This window comes from Choloepus didactylus, chromosome 12 (genome assembly GCF_015220235.1).
Source record: "Choloepus didactylus isolate mChoDid1 chromosome 12, mChoDid1.pri, whole genome shotgun sequence".
In the NCBI taxonomy this organism is placed as follows: Eukaryota; Metazoa; Chordata; class Mammalia; order Pilosa; family Megalonychidae; genus Choloepus; species Choloepus didactylus.
In genome coordinates this window covers 4,726,844-4,750,666 of record NC_051318.1, presented here as the reverse complement: position 1 = coordinate 4,750,666, position 23,823 = coordinate 4,726,844, and the positions used below count along the sequence as shown (strand labels likewise).

Genomic DNA, 23,823 nt, shown 5'->3' with positions numbered 1-23,823 from the left:
AAATATATGAAAGCAGCAGTGGTTAATTCAATATGGGATGATTTTAAAGCCACATATCAATGAATTGAAAAGTGAATAGGACTTCTCTTTTAACCACATAGATGACTCAGTGCTCCTTGGCCAGAAATGAGTTCAAAAATCTAACCTGGGACGTTTAGGCAAAGCCAGGATCTTCCAGGGGGCTGATGGGGTTTTAGTGGAGCCTCCTCGCTCTCAGCAGATATAAAGCACACTCACTGTGGAGAAAATCCAAGTTAGGTCTGTAGGACTTCAACTGATAAAGACCAGAAAGGAGATAACAATCCAAGATTGACTTAAGTACAAGAGGATAAATGCCACTGTGCATGAAAATTAATGAAGAATAAAAGAGATTTAGATCTCCAAGGACTGCAAAGACTGGAATTGTGAAATACAGAACATAAAATAGCAGAATGTTGAATGACTAAATAGACCTTCAAGAATGAACTGGAAGATTTTTGGGAAAATTGGAACTTACAGAATTAAAAATTCTTTTTGTGGAAAAATTCTGAAGATTGGTAAATCATCATACCAGCCAGAGTTGAAGAGAAAAATAGTGAAGAGGATCATATATCAAAATAACTTTACCCAGAATACAGAGAGAAAAATAGATGAAAAATATGAAAATGCTGTTAAGAGTAATGGAGGAAGGATGAGTAAGTAGAATATACAGATCATTGGAGTTGAAGAAGGAAAGAATACAGAGTTACAGGAGATAAACAGTTTTTTTTAAGATAATGATTATGAATTTTCCAGAACTGATTAAAAACATGAATACAGATATCCAAAAATTGCAGTAAGCCTCAAGCAGGATAAATAAAAAGAAACATATTGTAGTGAACCTGGAGAACACCAAAGGTAAGGAGATAAAAGCAACCAGAGAGAGGAGACAGAAAATCCACAAGACGACAAGTAACATAAAAACAACAATGAAAGCTGATTGAAGGTACATAGTACCTCAAAGTGTTGAGTAAAATAATTTCAGTTATTGAACATTCAGCCAAAATATCTTTCAAGAATAAAGTGGTGGGCTTAGAAACCTTAAATTCCATTCTTCCATAAGAGCAATGAAAAAAATGGGCATAAACTGTCAAAATCAACTTTTGGGGGAACTGTAGAAACTAACCAAAGACTTTCAGCAACATAGGAAATGCTTGCTAAGAGCAAACAAATAAAATACTGATTTTCTGTAAGGAGAACAAATTTTCTGTCATTTTAGCTTACCTGAATTCCATCCCCTGCTCCCTTGGTCAAAGAAAGAGGAAGCAGAAGCTGTGAAAGTAACAGCCAACATTTAAGAGTCCAGACTGGGGGGAGCAGAACAAATCTTATTTTCAAGAATAGTAATTAATTGGTTGTTCTGGCCTATTTTGTGGTTTCCTCAAAGGAGAGCTTGAAATGTTTGTCTTTATTTCCCCAAAAATAGCTACAGGGCTAGTGTTGTAGTTGCTCCCTAGGAGGCATTCGTGGAATATTATGGAACATGTTAATGTTTTCCATTGCTGTTTCCTGAGGTGACAGATAATAGCTGGGACAAACAGTAACCTAACTAAAAAGTTTGGGAATGAAGAGATCTATAAGAGCTTTGAAAATCTATGATATGTTTCTGGGAATCTAGAAGGACACACATGTGCTCAAGGAAGGACCTTGAGTTCTCACCTCTTGCTCACTGGAGGCTCATGGAAGCATGAATGAGAGACTAAGGCAGAGATTATGAATGACCTCACTGAGTGCTGAAGGTGTGCCCCAGCAAACACAGAGAGCACCTCAGTGAAGTCTGGAAGAGTTTGGTTCCAGGTGTATTAGCTCTACTGTGATAATGGTGATAGAGATAATGGAACAGAGACACTAGGGACCCACATAACAAAGAATACAGACTTTACAGAATTAGTTAAGAAAATTCACCAAAGAAACTAGAAACATCAATAACAATAAATCCTGGGGACTGAAGAGAATCTGATTTCCAGAGTTGCCAAATTATAATACTGAAGATACACAGTATTTAGCAAAAAATGCCAGATATGCAAAGAATCAAAGAATGCCATAAATACAGGGGGAAATAAAAAGAAATCAGTAGAAACAATATTTAAGGAAGCCTAGTGTATTAGTCAGGGTTCTCTAGGGAAACAGAACCAACAGTAGATACCTGTAAACATGAGATTTTATAAAAGTACCTAACGCAACTGTGGGGATGTACAAGTCCAAATTCCATAGGGTAGGCCACAACTTTGATGAAGGTCTTACGGGCACACCCCAGGAGAGGCTGGTTGGCTGAAGAAGAGCAAGTCCTCTTTCTTCTCTCTTAAAAGTCTTCAACTGATTGGATTAAATCCAACTTACTGAATTCTCATTGTGGAAGACACGCCATTCATTGATGTAATCAGCCACAGATGCAGTCAGTGGACTGATGATTTAATAAACCAGCCTTCTGTTTATCAGCCAGCCACAGATGTCTTTGCAGTATTGGTTAGAACAGTGCTTGCTTGGCTGACAAAATATTTTTTCTTGGAAGTACTGAATTAAATAAGATTGCCTTGTAGCTAAATGATTATGATCAAGCTTTTTGAATTGTGATGGTAATTCTGGTTCAACAAGTGCTATCCTCATTTTCCCCTTCTAAAAATATGATTAGACTTGATGCTAGATTGGATTAATAATGCTCAACTTGTCACAGATGGTGAATAACAACTCATAACCAATAGGAGGTTGTTTTTACATTTAGAGTTGATATATGTAACTGTATGAATATATTTAAATACTAAGGAATTTCCTCACCGTCTCAGACAAAGCAAGTCTTGCCTACCTGTGTTTCACTTGGTTTTCATCAGCCTGTTTAAATTTGGACTGAAGATAACTATGTCCACTTCATCATTTTGGTCTTAACTGTGTCAATCTAATTAAAATTCCCTGTATCTGAAGTGTTGCCTTTTAAATAATGAAAGTCATTTTGGTGTGCTTTATTTATAACATCAAATAAAAAATGTTTAACACTTAAAAAAATAGAGAACCACATAGAAAATTTGAAGTTGAAAACTACAATAACTGAAATTGAAAATTCACTAGAGGGACTCAACAGCAGATTTGAACCAACGGAAGGAATAATAAGTGAACATGAAGATAAGTCAATTGAGATTATCCAATGTGAGGAACACATTGTAATCAAACTGTTAAAAGACAAACACAAAGACAAACAGAATTTTAAGAAGCAAGCAAAAGGCAATTCATCATATAAAAGACTTCCTCAACAAGAGTAACAGCTGACTTCTCACCAGAAACCGTGGGGGCCATAAAGCAGTGGGATACATATTCAACATGTTGTGAGAAAAAGAACTGTCACTCAAGGATTATGTATCCCACAAAACTATCCTTTAAAAATTAAGGAGAAATTAAGACTTTACCAGATAACCAAAGGACGAAGGAGCTCATCACTAGTAGACCTGGCTTTCAAGAAATGCTAAAGAGAGTCCTTGAGGCTGAAAAGAAAGGACAGTAGACAGAAACACAAAGCAATATAAGAGAGAACATCGAGAAAGTTAACTACATAGGTAAATATAAAAGACAGTAAATGTGTCTTTGTTTTTAACTTTTTCCAATCTGATTTAAAAATCATTGCATAAAGTAATAATTATAGATCTGGGATTATGTATTCACAATATATAAAGATATAATCTGTGACAATAACAGTGTAAAAGTAGAAGGGGGGTGGAAATATGTAGTAGCAATGTTTTGTATATTATTGAAATTCTGTTTGTGTTAATCTGACCTAGGTTGTTATAAATTGAGATGTTAATTGTAATCCCCAGGCAAGTACTAAGAAAATAACTCCAAAAATGTAGTAGAAGTAATGAGAAAGGCAATTAAAATGGTACACTAGAAACTATTTAATATGATAGGAGACAGTAATGGAGGAATTGAGTTACAAAAGAAGTCTTAAGGCACATAGAAAACAAGTGGCAAAATGGCAATAGTAAGTCATCCGTTATCAGTAATTACATTAAATGTAAATGGATTAAACTTAATGCAAATAATTGTCAGAATTGATTTTAAAAAGTATGATCCCACTATATATTGTCAACAGGAGACCTAAGATTTAAAGACACAAATTTGTTGAAAGTAAAGAGATGGGAAAATATATCCCATGCAAGTAGAACTCAGAATAGCACTGAGTGAATATGCTAGTACAGACAAAATAGACTTAAGACAAAAATTACTACTAGAGACAAAGAATATGTTGTAATGATAAAAAGGAAACAGTCTGTTAACATAGCCCCAAAATATATGAAACAAAAACTGGTAGAATTGATGGGAGGCATAGAAGATTCACCTTTCAACAATGGTCAGAACAACTGTACAAAAAACACAGTAAGGAAATAGAAGATTTGAACAATACCGTATACTGAATGGACCTTACAGACATCGATAGACCGCTCCAATACACGACGGCAGAAGACACCCTTGTCTCAAGTGCACATGAAACATTTTTCAGGAACGACCATATGTAAGGTCACAAAACAAGTCTCAACAAATTTTAAAAGACTAAGGTCAAAGAAGCTCTCTCCTCCTACCACAATAGAGTGAAATTAGGAATCAATAACAAAAGGAAAGTTGGCAAATTCACAAATATGTGGATATCAAACATAACATTTCTAAATAAGCAGTGATTTAAAGAAGAAAATATGCATTGTATTGGTTTGGATATATGAACCCTAGAAAAACATGTTCTTAAACTTAATCCATTCCTGTGGGTGTGAACCCATTGTAAGTAGAACTTTCTGATGAGGTTACTTCAGTTAAGATGTGGCCCAGCTCAACCAGGATGGGTCTTTATCCTATCACTGGAGTCCTTTATGAGAGAATGAAATTCAGACAGAGAGAGAAAGCCACAGAGGGAACAGACAGAAGCTGAGTATCTGTGGAAGCCGGAAGAGAAGGGAGAGGCCGCCGTATGCTCTGCCATGTGACAGGGGGCCCAGGACCGAGGGTCGCCAGCAACCAGCCCTAGTATACCTGTCTTTGGGAAGAAAGCACTGTCTTCATGATGCCTTGATTAGGACTTTTCCTGGCCTCAAAACCGTGAGCCAATAAATTCCCAATATTTAAGCCAACCCATTGCATGGTGTTTGCTTGAGCAGCGAAGGAAACTCAGCAACAAGGGATATTAGAAAATACTTTGAGGACAATGAAAACCAAAAAGTACAACATGCCAAAACATATGATGGGAGCACAAACAGTTCTCTGAGGGAAATTTCTGGCTGTGAAAACCTACCCTAAAAAAGAGAAAAAAAATCAAAGCTGTGACCTAAATTTCTAAGTTAAGAAACCAGAAAAAAGAAAAGCAAACTAAACCCAAAGCAAGCAAAAGGAAGGAAATTAATAATAAAGAATAAATTGTAAATAAATCAAATTGATAATAGAAAAACAAGATCAATCAAACCAAATTTGGTTCTTTGAAAATGTCGACAACATTGAGAAATCTTTAGCTAGACTGACCAAGAAAAAAAAAAAAGAAGATGTAAAGAATTAAAATACAAAATGAAAGTGGGGCTATTTCTGTCAACCTTGCAGAAATAGAAATGATTATAAGGGCATACTATGAACAAATGTGTGTTGACAACAAATTCATAGAAACACACAGATTACCAAAGCTGACTTGATAAAAAATGGAAAATATGAATAATTCTGTAACTAGGAAAGAGATTGTTAGAAATAAAGAATTCCAACAAAGAAAAGCCAGTGACCATATAGTTTCCCAGATGAATTCTACCAAACATTTACAGAAGCATTAACTCTAACCTTCAAACTCTTCCATAAAATTGAAGAGGAAGGAGCATTTCCTGGCTTACTTCTATGGAGCTAGTATTACCCTGGCATCAAAGCCACATAAAGATACCATGAGAGAAGAAAAACTATCAGCCAGTATCTCTTTGAGTGTAGATGCAGAAATCCTCAATTAAAAATACTGGCAAATTGAATCCATCAGCATATAAAAAGTAGTCTACACTATGATCAAATGGGATGTATTCCAGAAATGTAAGGTTGATTCAGCATACAAAAATCAATTAATGTAATATTTTTGTAGAATGAAGGCAAAAAAACCCTACATGGTCATCTCAATGGACACTAGTAAAGCATTTAACAAAATCCAACACCATTTGATGATAAAAACATTTTGAATATCAAAGTAAGAACACAATTTCTTTTACACTAGTATCAAAAAGAAAAAAGAAAAACAACTTCGGAATAAGTTTAACTAAAGAAATGCTAGACTTGTACACTGAAAACTGCAAAATGTTAAAGAAGTTAAGGAAGATCAAATAAATGGAAAGGCATCCTGTGTTCATGGATTGAAATACTCAATACTGAATACTCTTGAGATGGCAGTAGTCTCTGAATCAGTCTACGGATTCAGTGCTGCGGTCGCGGTTACTACTTCTAGGGGGAGAGGCGGCCGGTAGCCGAGCCCTCAGCTCTCGGGGCTGCTCAAGGGGTACCGGCGGCGGGGGCTCTTTCCCGGAGGCGAGGGCGAGGCGGAGGACGTGGCCAGGGTCCTCGGCGAGAGGCGTGCAAGGAGGGCGGCGATAGGGACAAGACACTCTTCATCCAGTAGGAGTATGCGCCAAAGAGATTTATTCAGGGGTGATTACAGGTTATATAGGCTGGTAAGAAGGGCAGGGCTGGAAAGGAGGTGAAGCAGCCTTAAATGGCAATATTGAAGGGATAGGGGCTAGGATTGGTTCTGAGAGAACGCCGGAACCGTTGCAGCGGGGCGGGGGTAGTTCTGGCCACGGGCATGCGCGCTGGCGGTGGCAGGAGTGGCCTTGGCACCAGGGAGTGAGTGGGTAAGATAAGGAAGTGGGGAAAGGGCAGTTGGGAGAAAGGCGGTTTCCTCCGGCAAGCCTCCCCTGCCAGTGACATTTTGGGTGAGGAAAAGGGAGCTGCCTTGACCTCGCTCCCCAGGCTCGGGGGGGCTGCAGAGGGCACTCACGCCCGTACCTACTACCCTCCCCAGGGGGTGATCAGGTCCCCTGGCCCAGGCCTGGCAAGCCGAGGTACAAGCTCAGACACCCGCAATTCCCCTTTCTTTTCTAATTAGAGGAAGAGGCTTTACCGGAGAGGCCCACTACGGGTGAGGGAAGGGGGAGGTTAGGGAAGGGAAAAAGGGGTTGACGGTGGCCCAGCGAGGCTGGAGCTCAGTGTTGGTGTGGTGCCCGGGCGCTTGATAATGGCTTCGCTGCAGCGGGCTGGGTGAAGGTGAGGGGTTTAAAGTTCAGGGGTTCAGAGAAGCTGGAACTCGAGGTGAGAACGATGTTCAGGTGATTGAGAAGGGTCTCGCGGTTGGCGAGTCGACCGGTGGCGTTGAGGTCGCGGAGGGTTGGTTGTCATCTTGGAGCGGGGGGCGTCAGAGGTGGCGAGTCGCTGATACTGGATTTGCACGAACGAGGAAAGAATGGCATCCGTTTGTTTTCTTACAAGCTGGACAATTTTGCGGATGAGGCAGGGTCCTAAGATGAGAGCTAGAATAATTATTAATAGGGGGCCAAGAAAAGGAAGGATGTATGGGAGGATGGGAGTGAAAAAACTGGACCAATAACTGGTGGCTTCACGATCTCTTTTACGCTTTTCCAGTCCCTCTCGGACTCTTTTCAGGCTGTCCTCGACGAGACCTGTGGAATTGGCATAAACACAGCACTCTTCTCCTAGGGCGGCGCAGAGGCCTCCTTCTTTGAGGAGGAGAAGGTCAAGACCTCGGCGGTTTTGGAGCACTACTTCAGAGAGGGAATTGACAGAATTTTTTAGATGGTGAATAGCGTTTTGTAAGTGATGAATGTCTTCGTCAACAGCCGCCCTGAGGTGCGTTAGGGCGGAGTCTTGACTGGCTAGTGCAGCGATTCCGGTGCCAGCGCCGGCAAGACCTAGGAGGGAGGCAATTGTAAGGACGGTGATGGGCTCTCGCTTTTGCAGTGGGGCAGGAGCCGCAGTTTTTTCCAGACGGAGGAAGAAGTCTTCTTCGCTGTGGTATAAGACTCTAGGGATAAGGACAATTAGGAGGCAAGTTTCTTTATATTCATTGATGACATTCGTGCTGAGACAGGGGGTAAGTTCTGTAGAGGAGCAGAGCCATTGGGAGGAGTTATGAGGAATGAGAAATTTTGCCGAGCTGCTGGGAGATGAATAGCTGGCACAGGCAGTGAGGTCGGGAGAGTTCCTGGAGCGAGGGCGGACGCACTTTCCCGTATAGGAGACTGAATGAAAGGTTAGGGAGACGGCAGAGGTATTCCAATTGCATTCCAAGGGGCTGTTTTCTGTGCTTTCTGAAAAGGAGAGGTTGGAGGCAACGGGCTCGTATAGAGAGGAAGAGGTAGAGAGGCAGAGCCAGCAGGATGAGGTAAAATTGGGGTTGGAGGAGTTTACTGAGGCAAAGGCGGCTTGGATGAGGCTGAGGAGGGGAGAAGAATAATGAGAAGGGGGCAGAGGAAGCTGGGGTGGTGGGGTTGGCGATGCGTTGTTTGTAGTTGAGGTGCGGCCGGTTGGAGTTGAGGTGCGGCTGGAGAGCTGTGGAAAAAGAGGGTTAATGACCTTGTTGGGACTAATATTAAAGGGCTTTTTTATAATAGTATTTTTCTTTGGTTGGTTTACAGCCTCCTTTTTTATTAGAATAAGTGATTCTCGGTCGGTTCCTTTTCTCATAGATTCTGAAGCCCCAAGTTTGACCGAGTAACTAGGAGGGATTAGTGGGGAGCTGCACTGTAAGATTAAGATGTGTGCAGGATCTTTCACTTTCTTGGCCGAGCCAGTTAACAGTAGGGAGTTTGCACCCTGTAGGGGCTCACTTTAGGGTAAGGTAATGATCAGGAACAGGAGACTTCCAATTAGTGGTTAGTGTTTCACACCCCCAGTATGCATAGTAGTACTCGTTGGGGGAATTACAGTACGATTTTCCAGGATTTGAGGATGGGCCCATGTAATATTGGGCCTGGGGATTACTTACCTTTTGAGCGCAGGTTTCTTCGACTCTGGAGACAAAGGTGGCGAAAGGCTTACTCGGCTCCTGGAAGAGCTTGGTAAATTTGTCAGGTCGACGGGCAGAGCAATTGGCAAACGCGCGTAAGGCGATTCCCCAAAGGATAGGCCAAAAGGTGGCAAGTGCATTAATATAAGCAGACGCATTTAGAAATGCTCCAGTGCCCAAATAGGCATCAGGGGGATGATAGACTCCAAGGGCTGCGTTTTGCTCACTTTGCTGAGCTGCTTCTGCCTGGAAGTGAGCACGCCAGTCAACAAACTGACCGGGGTTAAGAATGGAACGGGCAAGCGAGGCCCAGTCTTGGGGGATGCAATAGTCCATGCCGAGATCCTGCAGTATTTGGGAAGCGTATGGGCTACCTAACCCGTCCTCCTTGACGGCCCTGCGAAGCTGCTTGATAGTATCTGAGTCAATGGGATACCAGTCATACGGTTTCTGTGGGGTGGGCGCAAGGTTAAGAGGAAAGCAACGAAAAGCACGAGAGAAAGGAGGACGCGCTTGCAGAGGGCTTGGCGCGGGAGTGGGTGTAGGGGGAGTGTTGCCCCAAGGGCTGCCTTGAGGTGTAGAAGGCAGCCAGGGGTTGTTAGTCGGTGGGGTGGGAGGAGCGGCGGCAGCTGCCGGTAGCGGCTCCGAGGGGGAGCCCGCCGGAGGGGGAGGTGGGAGTGGGAGGCCCCAAGCGTCGCAAGATGGCGGCGCGGTGGGCGTGGCTAAGACACAAGATGGTGGATCAGCCCCGCCCTGTGAAAGGGTGGGGCCCAAGGCATAAGATGGTGGACTAGCTCCGCCCTGTGAAAGGGCGGGGTAAAGCATATGTGGTTTCCGGCCCAGCTTAGGGCTGATGTCATCGCCGGAGCATTTTCTCCCCTCGATGGAAGAAGAAGGAGGAAGTTCGCCATCTTGGCGTGGCGCAGTGTTATTTTGCTTTTTGGGAGTCACCTCGAGCGCGTTGTTAATCTGCTCGACTAAGGACTCCGTGTCTGAGTCATGATTTGAATTAGTATCGCTATCTGAATCTGTTGGCTGGGTTGATAGGGCCTCCTTGGATTTAACGAGGCCTCGATCAGGGGGGAGGGAGCCTTGAAGGCAGGAGCGGATGGTTATCAAGGTGGGGAGCAAGCCGGGAGGGAAGCGCTTGCTCTCATGTTCCATGGCATTAGTGACTCGATCAATAAGACGATCATAAGTAACAGGGTCCCAAAGATGACAAGTGGTGAGCCATGGGTTAAAAGGCAGCAGGAGGTCCCAGTACACCTGCAGCTGCCGGACAGACACTTTACAGCGATGCGTATCTAGGAGATCCGCTAGAGCATGAACTTGAGGTGCCTGACATGTAGATATACGACTGCCCATAGCTGAGGGGGGAGGAGGGGGGATTGCTCCCGAGCCGGGCCGGCCGGCTGGCGGGGAGGAGGAGGAGGAGTTGTTTACCGAGCAGAGAGAATGAGATAAGCTGTGGCTGCAAGGCCGAAGGAGACGGCGAGAGCAGAAAGCAGTGCCCTTTGGCAACGGGAGCAGTCAGGGGGGGGCGGTTGCAAAGAGGCACACGGCACCAAATGAGGAAATAAAAATACAAAGAACTACAGCAAAGTAATGGAGGGGAAGAGGGAGAGTGTTAGGAGGAACGGGGGTCATAGAAGTGCGCATACAAAAGGACGAAGAGAGCGTGGGGGAAGGGAGGAGTTCTTACTGGATGAAGAGAGCGTGGGGGAAGGGATGAGCGGCTTCGGAGCAGTGAACCTCCCACGGCTCCAGAAGCGGCGAAGGAGAGGCGGCCCTACCTTGCAGGCGAGGAAACGGGGAGCTGGAGAGGCGTCCGGGCGAGCGATCGACCTGCTGAACTGTTGTGTGGAGACGTCCTCACACGGGGCACCAGCTGCGGTCGCGGTTACTACTTCTAGGGGGAGAGGCGGCCGGTAGCCGAGCCCGCAGCTCTCGGGGCTGCTCAAGGGGTACCGGCGGCGGGGGCTCTTTCCCGGAGGCGAGGGCGAGGCGGAGGACGTGGCCAGGGTCCTCGGCGAGAGGCGTGCAAGGAGGGCGGCGATAGGGACAAGACACTCTTCATCCAGTAGGAGTATGCGCCAAAGAGATTTATTCAGGGGTGATTACAGGTTATATAGGCTGGTAAGAAGGGCAGGGCTGGAAAGGAGGTGAAGCAGCCTTAAATGGCAATATTGAAGGGATAGGGGCTAGGATTGGTTCTGAGAGAACGCCGGAACCGTTGCAGCGGGGCGGGGGTAGTTCTGGCCACGGGCATGCGCGCTGGCGGTGGCAGGAGTGGCCTTGGCACCAGGGAGTGAGTGGGTAAGATAAGGAAGTGGGGAAAGGGCAGTTGGGAGAAAGGCGGTTTCCTCCGGCAAGCCTCCCCTGCCAGTGACATTTTGGGTGAGGAAAAGGGAGCTGCCTTGACCTCGCTCCCCAGGCTCGGGGGGGCTGCAGAGGGCACTCACGCCCGTACCTACTACCCTCCCCAGGGGGTGATCAGGTCCCCTGGCCCAGGCCTGGCAAGCCGAGGTACAAGCTCAGACACCCGCACAGTGCAATCCTATCAAAATTTCTAACTGATCCTAAAAGTGATACGGAATTTCAAGGGACAGAGAGTAGCCTAAACAATCTTGCAAAAGAAAAACAACATTGGAGGACTCAACACATCTTGATTTCAAAACTTATTACAATGTTATAGTATTCAAGGCAATTTGGTGCTGGTATAAGGACATGCACATAGAGCAATGGAATAGAATTGAGGGTTCATGTTGTAGCATGTAATAGGACTTCATTCCTTTCTATAGTTGAATGCTATTCCACCGTGTGGCTGTAACATTTTACTTACCCATTCATCTGGTGAAAAATATTTCACTCATTTCCACTTACAGCTTAGGAAGAGTGATACTGCAGTGAATTTTCATGTACAAGTTTTTGTGTAAACATGTTTTCAATTTTTTTGAGTATATACTTGAAATGGAACTGCTGGGTCATATAGTAATTTTGTTTAAGTTTTTGAGAAACTACTAAACTGTTTGAATTTCAAGGCCAGAAATAACCCATACATTTATGGTCACTTGGTTTTCGACAGAGGTGCCAAGTCCATTCAGTAGGAGAAGGAATAATTTTTTCAACAGATGGTCCTGGGACAGCTGGATGTCTACGTGAAAAAGAATGAATCCGAGCACCTGCCTCACACCATCCTGAAAAATTTATGTCAAAATGGGTCAAAGATGTAAATGTAAGAGTACAACTATAAAACTCATAGAATGAAACAAATGAAACTGTGCATGACCTTGAATTAGGCAACCCTTTTTCTAGATATGGCACCAAAAGCAGAAGCAACCAAAGAAAAGATAGATAAATTCAGATTCATCATCATTAAAAGACTTGTGCATCAAAGGACACACCAAGAAAGTGACAAGACAACTCACAAAGTAAATATGTCCGAATAATATATTCAGTAAGGATGTGTTGTCTAGCACATATAGGAATAATTCTTACAAGTCATCCTTAAAATGATGACTAGTGCAGTTAGAAAATGGGCAAAAGACTTCAGTAGCCATTTCTCCCGAGTAGATATACAGATGGCCAATACCCATGAAAAGATGCTCAACATGACTTGTCATTATAGAAATGACAACATAGATGAGCTTGAGAACATTATGCAAAGTGAGAACAAAAGGACAAATATTGTATGATTCCACTTATATGAAATACCTGGAATAGACAAATTCAGAGAGACAGAAATGAGATTGGTGGTTACCAGGGGCTTGTGGGAGGGGGAATGGTGAGTTATTGCTTAGTAGGGAAAAGAGTTTCTGTTTTGGGTGATGAAAAAGTTTTAATAATGTAAGGTGGTGAAGGTGGCACAACAGTATAAACGTAAGTAATGCCCCTTGATTGTACACTTAAAATGGTTTTAATGGCAAATTTTATGTTATATATATGTCACTACTATAATAATAAAACAGTCTGTCAGATTGGATTTTTAAAAATCCGGGTATATTCTATTTACTAATGGTACACGTACAGCATAAGGAGTGTTTAAAGCAAAAGCATAGAAAAGAACGTACCAGGCACTAAACTGAAAGAAAGTTGACATAGCTAATTCATATATATATATTTATATTTCTTATATAATACACATAATAGACTTTAATGCACAAAGCATTATTAAGGATGGTCCAGGTCGTGTAGTTAGGAAAAGTTTAATCCACTGGGAAGCTACTGCCATTCCAGATGTTAAATAGTCTCAATATAGAAAGCAAAAACTGGTGGATCATCATCTTCGTGAAAGATTCCAACACTCCTATCTCAATTATCAATATGCCCAGCAGGCAGAATTTAAATAAATATACATGAGATTTGAATAACATAATTAGCAAGCTTCATCTTACGGACATATGTAGGCTTTGCACACAACAGTAGAGATTACACATTTTCTCAAGGATGTAACACTCATGAAGTCTTTTATCACATAACTAGATCATAACATAATCTCATCAAGTTTACATGGCGTGATATCTGACCATGGTACATTTACATTTGAAGCCAAGAACAACAACAAAAAAAGCTTTTAAAACATCATCGTTATTATTGAATTGTTTTAAATATCCAAATAACTTATATTTTTAAAATATCAAGTGATAAAAATATTTGGAACTGAACAATAATAGATAGGCTACAAACCAACATTTGTGGAATACAAGGCATCTGGGACGTAAATGTGTACTTTAAAAAGCAGACACTAGAGAAAAGGCCTGAAATTAATGAAGGAAGAGTCCAACCCAAATAAGAATGTCCAAGTTAGGAAAAGAACAAATTAGGCCTTCATAAAGTAGAAGGGGGTTGACACTAATTAGCAGTACAGAAATCAATGAAATAGAAAAATGAAACAGTAGAGAGAATCAACAAAGACAAATGTTAAAGCTTTAAAGAATAGTAGTAAAATAGTCAAGCTCTCCCAAGATTGATCAAATAGAGTATACACAAACAACCAACAAAAAGAAGGACAATGGGGCATAATTGTACATAAAACAGAAATTAGAAGAGATAATGAGAAGGTTATCAAAATGTTATACCATTAAATTTAAAAATTAAAATGAAATGGGTAAGTTCCCAGAAAATACATAATTTCCTAAAATTAAATAAGAAGAACCAGAATCCTGGCTATTCCTCTAAGAAGGAAAGAAATTTAATCAGTAAAAGTCTCCTACAGAGAAAAGGATTCAAGGTGTACAGGTGCACTCTAACAGATTTTCAGGTAAAACGTCATTCCAACCTTATACAAACTCTGAGAGCATGAGTAAAAGGAGTGCTCTTCATACCATTCTGTGAGGGCTATAACTCTTGATTCCAAAAGCAGACGGGTTATGGAAACACAGAAAATCCAAAGCCAATCTCAGTCATTAAGGTAGATGTGTAAAACCTAATTAAAATATTTGGCAAAGCCAAATCCAGCCTCGTATGAAAATGTAAAGCGCCTGTGGGTGGAGTGAGGGGAGGTTAGCCCAGGAGACAGGGGCTGTTGATCGTCTTTGAACCTTCTAAGCCTTGTTCATCCATGATCACCTGGGTAAGTGCAGATTGTACCGTCAATAAAGTTCACAGTCACGACTTTTAGAAGATCCTCTTTGCAAAATAGGGATAGAAGAGGATTTTCTTAATCTAAAAAATACTTTCCATGGGAAACCCACAGCCTTTTTTACAATAAACGTCATAAACACCATACCGCTTTGGCCTACATAAATGTGAGGTGAAACAATTTATTAAATAAGCCAGAGATTACTATAAAACAAAGTTTACCAGGGTGGTCATTATATGTAATGTTTAGTATAGCATTATTATATCATATTTTCAAACAAAATTGTCAAGTGAATGAGATCCGATTGGTAAGGTAATGTCTGTCTCCTCTCAAAATCCATGTAAAATCAGAGTCTGCAGCAGAGACAAATTGCATTTTCAGTGGAATCCGGCTTTGTGAGTTTCCTCGGTGGTACTCGGCTCGGGAGGAGGGCGGACGTGTTAACGCGGGGTTCCAAGTTTTCAGAGCACATAAGCCTCTAGTTGGCTGAGGGGCCAGAGGAGGGGGTGGATGTGTTGGATCTCGGGCTCCAAGCTCGCGGGGAAGGAAGTGGGTCTGGCCTGGGATGGTGACGGACGTAGAGGGATTGGTGAACTGGAAGTTAGAGGATGTCAAGAGCCTTTTTTGCATTGTTGTGTTTTGTTTTTGCCGGAGGAATGGGGTGGGGGGAGAGACTAGTGAAGGAGAGAGGGCTGCCAGGAGAGTAGACTGTTGGACTTTAATGATTTAAGAAGTGAGGCCCGTTCTGGCTTCTGAAGGGATTTCTTGAAGAGCGGTAGGTCAAGGAATTGTGAACTCCTTTGTTAAATGGTTTTCCACATGGATGATGAGGTCATCCAGAACATGGCAAGAGGCAGATAGGGGGCTACATTCTAATTCTAGTAACGTAGAGAAAACAACATACGTTAGTGGATCTATGACTCTTGACTGTGGAAATAGGGAGACGAGCTTAGAGACTGATTCAAAGTGATCCAGTTTCTCTGGTGTTTCTGTTACACCCCTTCATTGCTTCTTTGCCAATCCTCTGCTTTGCTACGGGAATTCTATCCCTTAACCAGGCAGACCATGAGCCTCTCCCTTCCTGCTGTCTTCTGTTAATCTATTTTAATTTTGTAATTTGCACTAATTTGTCATATTAGATTGCTTTCCAGCTTTCTTCAGTCTTGAGCAGACACCAGACACACAAAGCCATTGGACTGAATGTTCCAGTATCATCTCTTTCTCTTAAAGCCTGTCTACAAAGTGTGGACCAGGGATTTCATCAGAAGTTAATGTTCTGAATTAAAAATTATAGTCTTTCTTTAATTTCTTTCATTTTTCCTGCTCCTTCATGATTGCAGTTAAGACTGTCTATAGGATTCTTTGCTCTCTGCATCATTTGCAGAGGAGTTTGGACCTCTGTTTCCCAAATATCGTGGTTTCTAATAGATTCCCTTAACCTTTGAGGTCTTTTGTTGATACAGGCTGCCAGTACACCTTTGGGTTGAAACTAGCAGTATTCCCGCTGCAGTACGCCTCTGTCCCTCTCCAGCGATCGGAGAGATTCCCGCAGCATGTTTCTGGATGACTTCTCCAAGAATTCTTGTGCCATGCCAGGCTTAGAGGCACCTGTTACACAGCCAACACCATATCCACTGGCCCTAGAGTGGCAGAACTATTATTTAACAGAGCTCATCATCAAGTAATTAAATCTGTGTCATGCCAGACATGGATTTTGGAAAGATTTGTATTGTGAGTTCTCTTGAACTCAGTGAGGAAAGATATTAAGATTTAATACTGTGTTATCAATCTTAATACATTAGAAAGAACAAATTCAGTACAGCTAGACAAGCCTCAGAGACATATAGCTTTTAAAAATTATATCTAAACAATAATTTGGATGTATCAGGGTACATAATATATTTTTCTTTTGCTTGTATATGTTTATCAGTGAAGAAGACAACTTTGCCATAGGTAGACAAAATGTAGTGAGGAATATAGAAGGAGATACTATGAGTTGGAATTTAATAAATAACAAGATTAAACTGAAGTTAAACCTAGTCCATTCTGAATGAAACTGACAACTTGAGCAAGGGGAAAAAGGTGATTTATTTGTTTCAGTAACAGTCAAGGAAAATAAAGAATGGGAATCTTGAAAATAGTACTCTTGATTAAAACTAGGAGAGAAAAACTGGACACTGAATGAATATTAGAACTGAATTTTTAAAACATTATATAGGTAAAAGAATTGTAACTATTTTATGAGATTGCCCTGGAATGATTCGAAGCTAACTTTTCAAATGTCCTTTGAATGTATAACACAATTTAACAACTTACTGCAAAAAAAATAAAAGGTATTTAAGTATCTGAAAAAAAATGCTTAATCATTGTTTTTATTGACAGAATGAGAAAATTAATGTCAGAATGCCACACTGAGGAAGATGTCAGGGCCAAACACAATGAAAAAGTTTTATTTTAGAAAATACTGGTATTTATGAAGATCAGTGCAATATATCAAATTAGGAGAATTGTAAAAAAAATTCTTGATATGGGGCAAGTACTTAATTTTTCTTAGTCCTGGTTTTTCATGTTTAAAAATGAAAGTAATGATATGTACCTGAAGGTTCTTATAAGAAGAGGGTATCATGTATAATCCATTTATTACCCTGCTTTCCATGAATGCTATCGATAATGGTTGTTATGACCAATATCATCTTTGTTATCGCCATCATTTTCACATGAGAGACCTCAACAAGTGATCATTAGTGAATAACCATGGAAAGCATGAGCAAGCGGGAGGACTGTGTCCTGATCGTTTTTCCATCCCCGGGGTTTAGCACAGTGTCTGACACAAAGTTAGACACACACTGATTGTTTGCTGAATAAATGGAAAAAATGAATTCAGGCTGGAAATCAAGTGACAAATTAAATTCCAGTGTGCAGCATGTATATAACGGACAGCAGGTTGGTTAAGCTGACCAGGTGTGTTAGAGCCCTAGCCTGGATGACACTGAATTTCATTTTGAGAAGTTCATATAAAGTGATATGATGGGGCCCGTTCTTTAGGGTTGTCAAGCAGCAAAGTATAGAAAGGACTGAAGAGAAGACAGTATGGGCGGGGAGTAGTGAAATTCTGGGCTCAGTGATGGTGGTGGAAGTAGAAAGGAAGAAAACACGAGAGTTAACAATATGAACTGGGCTTGACAACTAACTATGAACAGGAAGAACAAGAACTCCAAAATAACTGAGATTTGGAGTCTGGGTGACTAGAGAATGTGGTGCCATTTAAAGAAATAGAAATGATCAGGATGAACAAATTTTGAGAGAAAGGGGAGTTCAGTTTGAAAAAATGTTGAGTGTGAGAGGTTGCTCTGTTACCTCGGTTAGGTTTACATAGGGCATTGTAAATACAGCCCTGGCAAACTGTCAGAACGGGGTTGGGCAAACAGCAGGGGTGTGAGAGTTGAATCTGCAGCCAACACAATCATCAGAAAAATAGCACTGAGAAGCCTTCAAGGACCAGCCATGCAGAACACCTTCTGAAGAGCAGGGGAAGATCCAGCCAAGGGCGTAGCGACCGATGGCCTGAGACAGTAGTTGGAAGGAAAGGAGGAGGACCAGAAACTAGACACCAAAGCCAAAGCTGAATTGCGTTTCAAGAAGAGGTGATCAAAAGGACCAAAGGCTGCAGAGAACTAATGTTCTGCATTGGAAGATGGAGGATGAAGCTTGTGTGGCTCAAATAGAAGGGACTCCCTGAAAAATGTCTTCGTCTTCTTGAGAAGGGACACCTGCCCAAGGATCTACACTGTGAATTTGCACTTTGCTGCTTCTAAAGAGATAAAAATAAGTGACCATGAAATGGTGAAGCCAATTTACTGCCCCACTGGCCACCATTTCTGATGCCCAGTGGCTATTTGAATATGATTTACACAGTCTCTAATTTTATTTTATATAATTTTACATCAATCACTTTTAAATCATCTCATTTTGAAATTCAGGAAACGAGAATGTGCCCCGTGGAAACAGGCACCCTGACTGCGGTTGGCCAAGTCTATTAGAATTGCAAAGGCATTCACCCTCTCTCCAAGCAGTCCCTACTCAGGGAATTGATCCTACAGATAGAGCTGCACATGTACAAAATGGTATATGAACTCGCTTATTCATTGCAGCTTCATTATTGATAGCAGAAGACTGGAAACAACCCAAGTAACCATCTTGTGAGGACTGGTTAGTTAAACGCTGGTATATCTATGCAATGTGGTGAAAACAACCACCATTTTTTCTCTCTCATGGGCTCAGCCAAGCAGCTCCCTTGCTCTAAGAAAAGTTGTCTGGGGCTGTGGCTACCTGGGGACTAGCTTTGGGCCGGGGGCTCAGCTGCGCAAGGAGCCCGAGGCCCCCCATCCTCTTCAAACCTGGCTGCCAGATTGCAGGAGAACTTTCCAGAAAGAAAGGCAGAGCCTCATGGCCTCCTCAGACCCCGCCTCGGGTCACATCTGCTGAAGTCACAGGGCAAGCCCAGATCCAGGAGGAGAAAACGACCCCACTTGTTGATGGGCAATGGCAGAGTCTCGCTGCAAAGGAACGTATAGGATGGGAGCTAGTGTTGCCGCCATCTTCTTAAATATCCCTCGCTGTATGTTTCAGAGGAAGCACTGAAGATGTGCTATGTGTGTAGATGGGAAAGATTGTCCAGATAAGTTAAAAAAGCTGGGTACTTCAGACTGTACGGTGTACCAACAGTAGTGCAGAAAGTCGGGGGAAAAGAATATAGTTTCTTATGTGTGTAGATTTTATAATTTTCTGAAAGCACACAAGAAACTAACATTGGGTACCCTTTCAAGTTGGAAATTGGGTAGGGGATGTAGTGAGAGGCTTTTTACTGTATATGTTGTTACACTTTTTAAAATCAATGTGAATAATTAATAAATAACTTGTTACTGTTCCAAAAAATTTGCCCCATGGTTCCATTTTTTTTAACTTTTTTCACTGTGTTTCATCTTAGAATTTACAATGTTCGCCTTTAAAAGGAGTTTTAGATGTCATTTAGTCCTATCATCTATATAAATTAGAGGAAAACTCTAGTCCATAGATTTCCTAATATATGGTCATCTGCTTCTGTGTGAAAATTTACTTCCAAGATAATGAATTCTGTTGCGTAACCATTTTTAAATACCCCATCAAAAATCCTTGATAAACTAACTTTATTCTCTTAACTGAATCACAGGTTCAAAAGACACATTGTTTTCACAGAGGCAGCGCTGTAACAGTTGTATGGCATATTTCTGTATTTCAGATTTCTTTGGATTATAATTCAAAATATATTGATTTTATAATCTAGCTTTGCTCAGGTTTTATGCATGACTAACATTTGCATTTTTGAAATTTGATTACTGAAAAAATTGAACTAACCAAAGCTATTAAGAACCATAATTTCATGGGTGTTTTTCTCTTCAGATTACTGTGCCATGCTATGAAGGACCACATCGTTCGAGTTGCAAATGAAGCTGAGTTTATTTTGAACAGACAGAGAGCTGAGGACGTACACAAACATGCAGAGTTCGAGGTAAGGTTTTGGGGGTGGATTTGGGGGGTTCTGCTGTTCTGTTTTAAGCCAGTCGTCACCTGTGTGTAACCTTAGGTTAGGAGTTTTGGTTTTTAAGAAGTTGTTTCACTGAAGCACTTCAGTCTCTGTTTTTAAAGGCTGTGTTAAGTCAGACACAGAACGGTAGTTCATTTTCACCTCAGTGCAAACATGAAGGAGCACTTTGCACTTGCCGCACCAGCTGGTGGACCCAGGGGTTCTCCCAGCTTCCTCTGGGAGGGAAAGCAAAGGGGACCGGACGATGCAGTTACTGTGGTGGTTTCGCGGAGTTTTATGCAGCGTAGGTGCACGTGGGGATAGTAAGCGTTCAGTACTCTGCTTAGTAATGTATCCGTCTGCAGAGTTGCTGAAGATCAGTTTAGTTCATGTTTTATTTTTATTATTGATTTTTTGTTGACAATGGAAGCATTGCTAATATATGATACATAGAGAATATAATGCTTTAAAAATCCTCCTAAGTAACCTGAGAAAAAACTATCATTTCTGTTTTATGTACAAAAGTAATTTTGAATTACTATATATTCCCTACTAATAGTTTTTTTAAAAATGTTTAGAATGTTATTTTTATATTTCTAGCATTTTAGTAATTATTTGCCATTATCTGTATTGTCTCAATTCAACAGATCCCGATTTCACTATTTTGAGTATATTGATTTTACCATATTTCAGTTCATTTACAAAACAAAACTGATTTCAGAAATATTTAGTTGACCTGATAGCTCTTGTAACTTTGAACACATACAACCTCTGCTTCATTTCGCACATGAAACAGTGGACACTTGTCATGTGGAATTACAACAACCTTTTTTTGAAAAAAGATTCAGATATTTTGAACTTTGATAGAGGTGTATTTACAGTTAAGTGTTTTGTCAAAGTGACATTTCATATCGCTTCGACAATGAATAACATGGATATTTTCCAGGGTGTCCCACAATAACTTGCATGACAAGAAAAGATTGAGTGATCTGTTCTTTGGAGAATATATTTAGGTATAAGATATAACAAGACTTAATGCAAAATAAGAATATTCTTTTAACTTTCAACTTCTGTTAGTAAATAAGATCGAGAATTTTAACTGAATTCCCTGCGGAATCAGTTTTGAATCAGTCTATTTCCATTAAGAAAAATCACGATATTTTGTGGGGATATAAGCAAGTCAGTATTTGTCATAGAAAAACATTTAAAGTAGGTTTCCGAGTAGCTAGATGTTAGTTACAAGTTTTAACACATGGTTAACCAAGATGCTGTTAAGCTCAGGGCAGTGTTTCTTAACCTGTTTTTCATTATTGTTCCCTACAGAGCCTTTTCAGACATTTTGTTCCTTATTGCCCCCACCCATGAAATTTTAATCCCTCCCCTGCACTGCAGATCTCTGTGTGTGCTTTATATGTACAGAGAGTAAGGTATTTCCCTCTTCCCCTGCCCCTGACCGCTTCTCACCCCTTGGAGCTGAGGTCATTCCCGGGAGAGGCCAGGCTAAGGCAGTCAGGAGGCTCTGGACAAGGCAGGACGTAGTGCCATGTAGACTGTATGTACGTAAAATATAATCCTAATGTGAATCTCATTTTTAGGGTATTATCACTGTTACTCAGTGAGTGAATGTTGATTTTTTTTAACCCTGGTGTTTGCACTTGTTCTCTTTAGGCTCATGTTCTAAATTTAGACAATGCCCTGGTGTGTCTCTGTGTGTAGCATACCACACACTTGCACTTTTTACATTGTAACAGGTTTCGCAGAGATCGTGGGTTTTTACTAGGAATTTTTGAGTAATCTCTCTCTCCCCTTCTGAGCCTGTAATTAGGAGAAAAGTTGTACTTAATTTCTAATGGGGCCTTCACAGTTAAGATTTTTTTTTTTAAGTTAACCACTGTCATTGTTAAGGAAGAAAAATGAAAATTTAATTTTACTCTCCAATGAGCTAATGAAATATTAAACTCATTACTGAGGCAGATCATACTAATTGGTGATTCCCTGTACAAAAAGATAAATTGGGAAATGAATTAATCCTTCTTAGATTCCTGTAGGGTTAGTCCTCCAAACGAGATGGCTTGCCATGGTAGTCCATAGCCATAGGTGGACGGAAGGGATATGTACAAATTCTTTCTATTAAATAGGTTTTTACGGCAGTGATGAATGTGAACTAGTTATATGTGTTTTCTCAAATTATGAAACTTTTTTCCTTCCTAGTTATATGATCCATTTTACATACTTGGTAACGTTGAAATTTGTAGTCAAGCTAGCATACACAAAAATTGTTATTTGAAAAGAAATCACACTCAAAGTTAAGGAGATATTCTTCTTCATATTGAACCCTTTCGATGCCCAAAGGGATGCACTGACCAGTGTATTGCTAGCACCAAAGAGCACGATTACAGCTGGTGAGGGCACAGCTGACTGTCGTGGAATCTGGGAGGTAATAAGCAAGTCGTTACTATGAGAACCTTTGATACATCCAGTTTTAGAGTTGAGAGGGATCATAGAGAAACCCTTGTCTTAGCTTCTCATTTTACAAATATAAAACTTAGTACAATGAAAAAAAAAAAAGGAATTTGCGAAAGGTGTGAATTACAAACAGGTCTAAATTCCTGCCCCAGGGCTGCTGCTTCGGCACCCCTTGCCATGCAGGAACAGGAGGGCGCGCTGTCGGGAACCTGACTCTTATTCAATTGAGATGTGGCATTTCGGTTAAAATAGCAAGTAGATTTACATTGTTAGTAAACCATCTGTGTTTCTAAAATGGTATTGTGAAATGCATTAAAATAAAAATTTCAGAATTGGGAGGAACGTTAGAAATTGCTTTACTTATCATTGTCCAAATTCTTTTATATATGCTTTATGTATAAACACATTGCAAGAACACGTTTTACAGTGTGAAAGGTGGCTACATGCATATTTTAGACCAAACCATCAAAAGATTACATTATTTGAGTTTTTCAGTTGAATTATCATCCTTGAATTTGTTAGGTATCATTCCTTCCTCACACAGAACAGCCAGTTTTTCATGAGGCACTGTTTGTGTCCTGTGTAGTCACAGTGTGCGCAGTACGCTGCCGACAGGAGAGAGGAGGAGAAGATGTGTGACCACCTCATCAGCGCGGCCAAGCACCGCGACCACGTGACTGCAAACCAGCTCAAGCAGAAGATCCTTAACATTCTCACCAATAAGCATGGCGCTTGGGGAGCAGTGTCTCATAGGTGAGTTGTGCAAATGAGGAGGAAATAATTACTCATGGACCAATTGTGACAGAAGCAAAAATATGGCTACAGTTTAAAGATTATTTAGAAAATAGGAGTTACAGTGCTTGTAAAGCTTCCTCAGAATGATTTAGAAGGAAATGTAAACTTTTTTTTAAATGATGTTATCCTTATTGTAGTTTTTATTGTTCTTAACTTTAAAAAAATTATTCTTGTAAAATATATATAACATTCCCATTTTAACCGTTTTTAAGGTCACATTTCAGTAGCATTAATTACATTCAGAATATTGTGCTACCATCACCACAGTCTATTTCTAAAACTTTATCACCTCAAAAGGAAATCCATACCTGCCTTACCCCTAGCCCCGTAACCTCTCATCTACTTTTCGTCTTTATGGAATTGCCTATTCCAAGCAATTCATGAAAGTGA

General features: G+C 41.0%; 1 protein-coding gene across 7 annotated transcripts in view; it reads left to right on the top strand.

The window, feature by feature from the left end:
• Positions 1-23,823, top strand: part of NBEA (neurobeachin) — a 637,956-nt gene that overhangs the window by 324,247 nt on the left and 289,886 nt on the right. For all 7 annotated transcript variants that reach the window (XM_037800588.1, XM_037800589.1, XM_037800586.1 and 4 more), the window contains exons 36-37: positions 20,049-20,157; positions 23,225-23,391. In XM_037800588.1, coding sequence (XP_037656516.1) covers positions 20,049-20,157; positions 23,225-23,391 — 276 coding nt within the window. The remainder of the gene's footprint in view (positions 1-20,048; positions 20,158-23,224; positions 23,392-23,823) is intronic.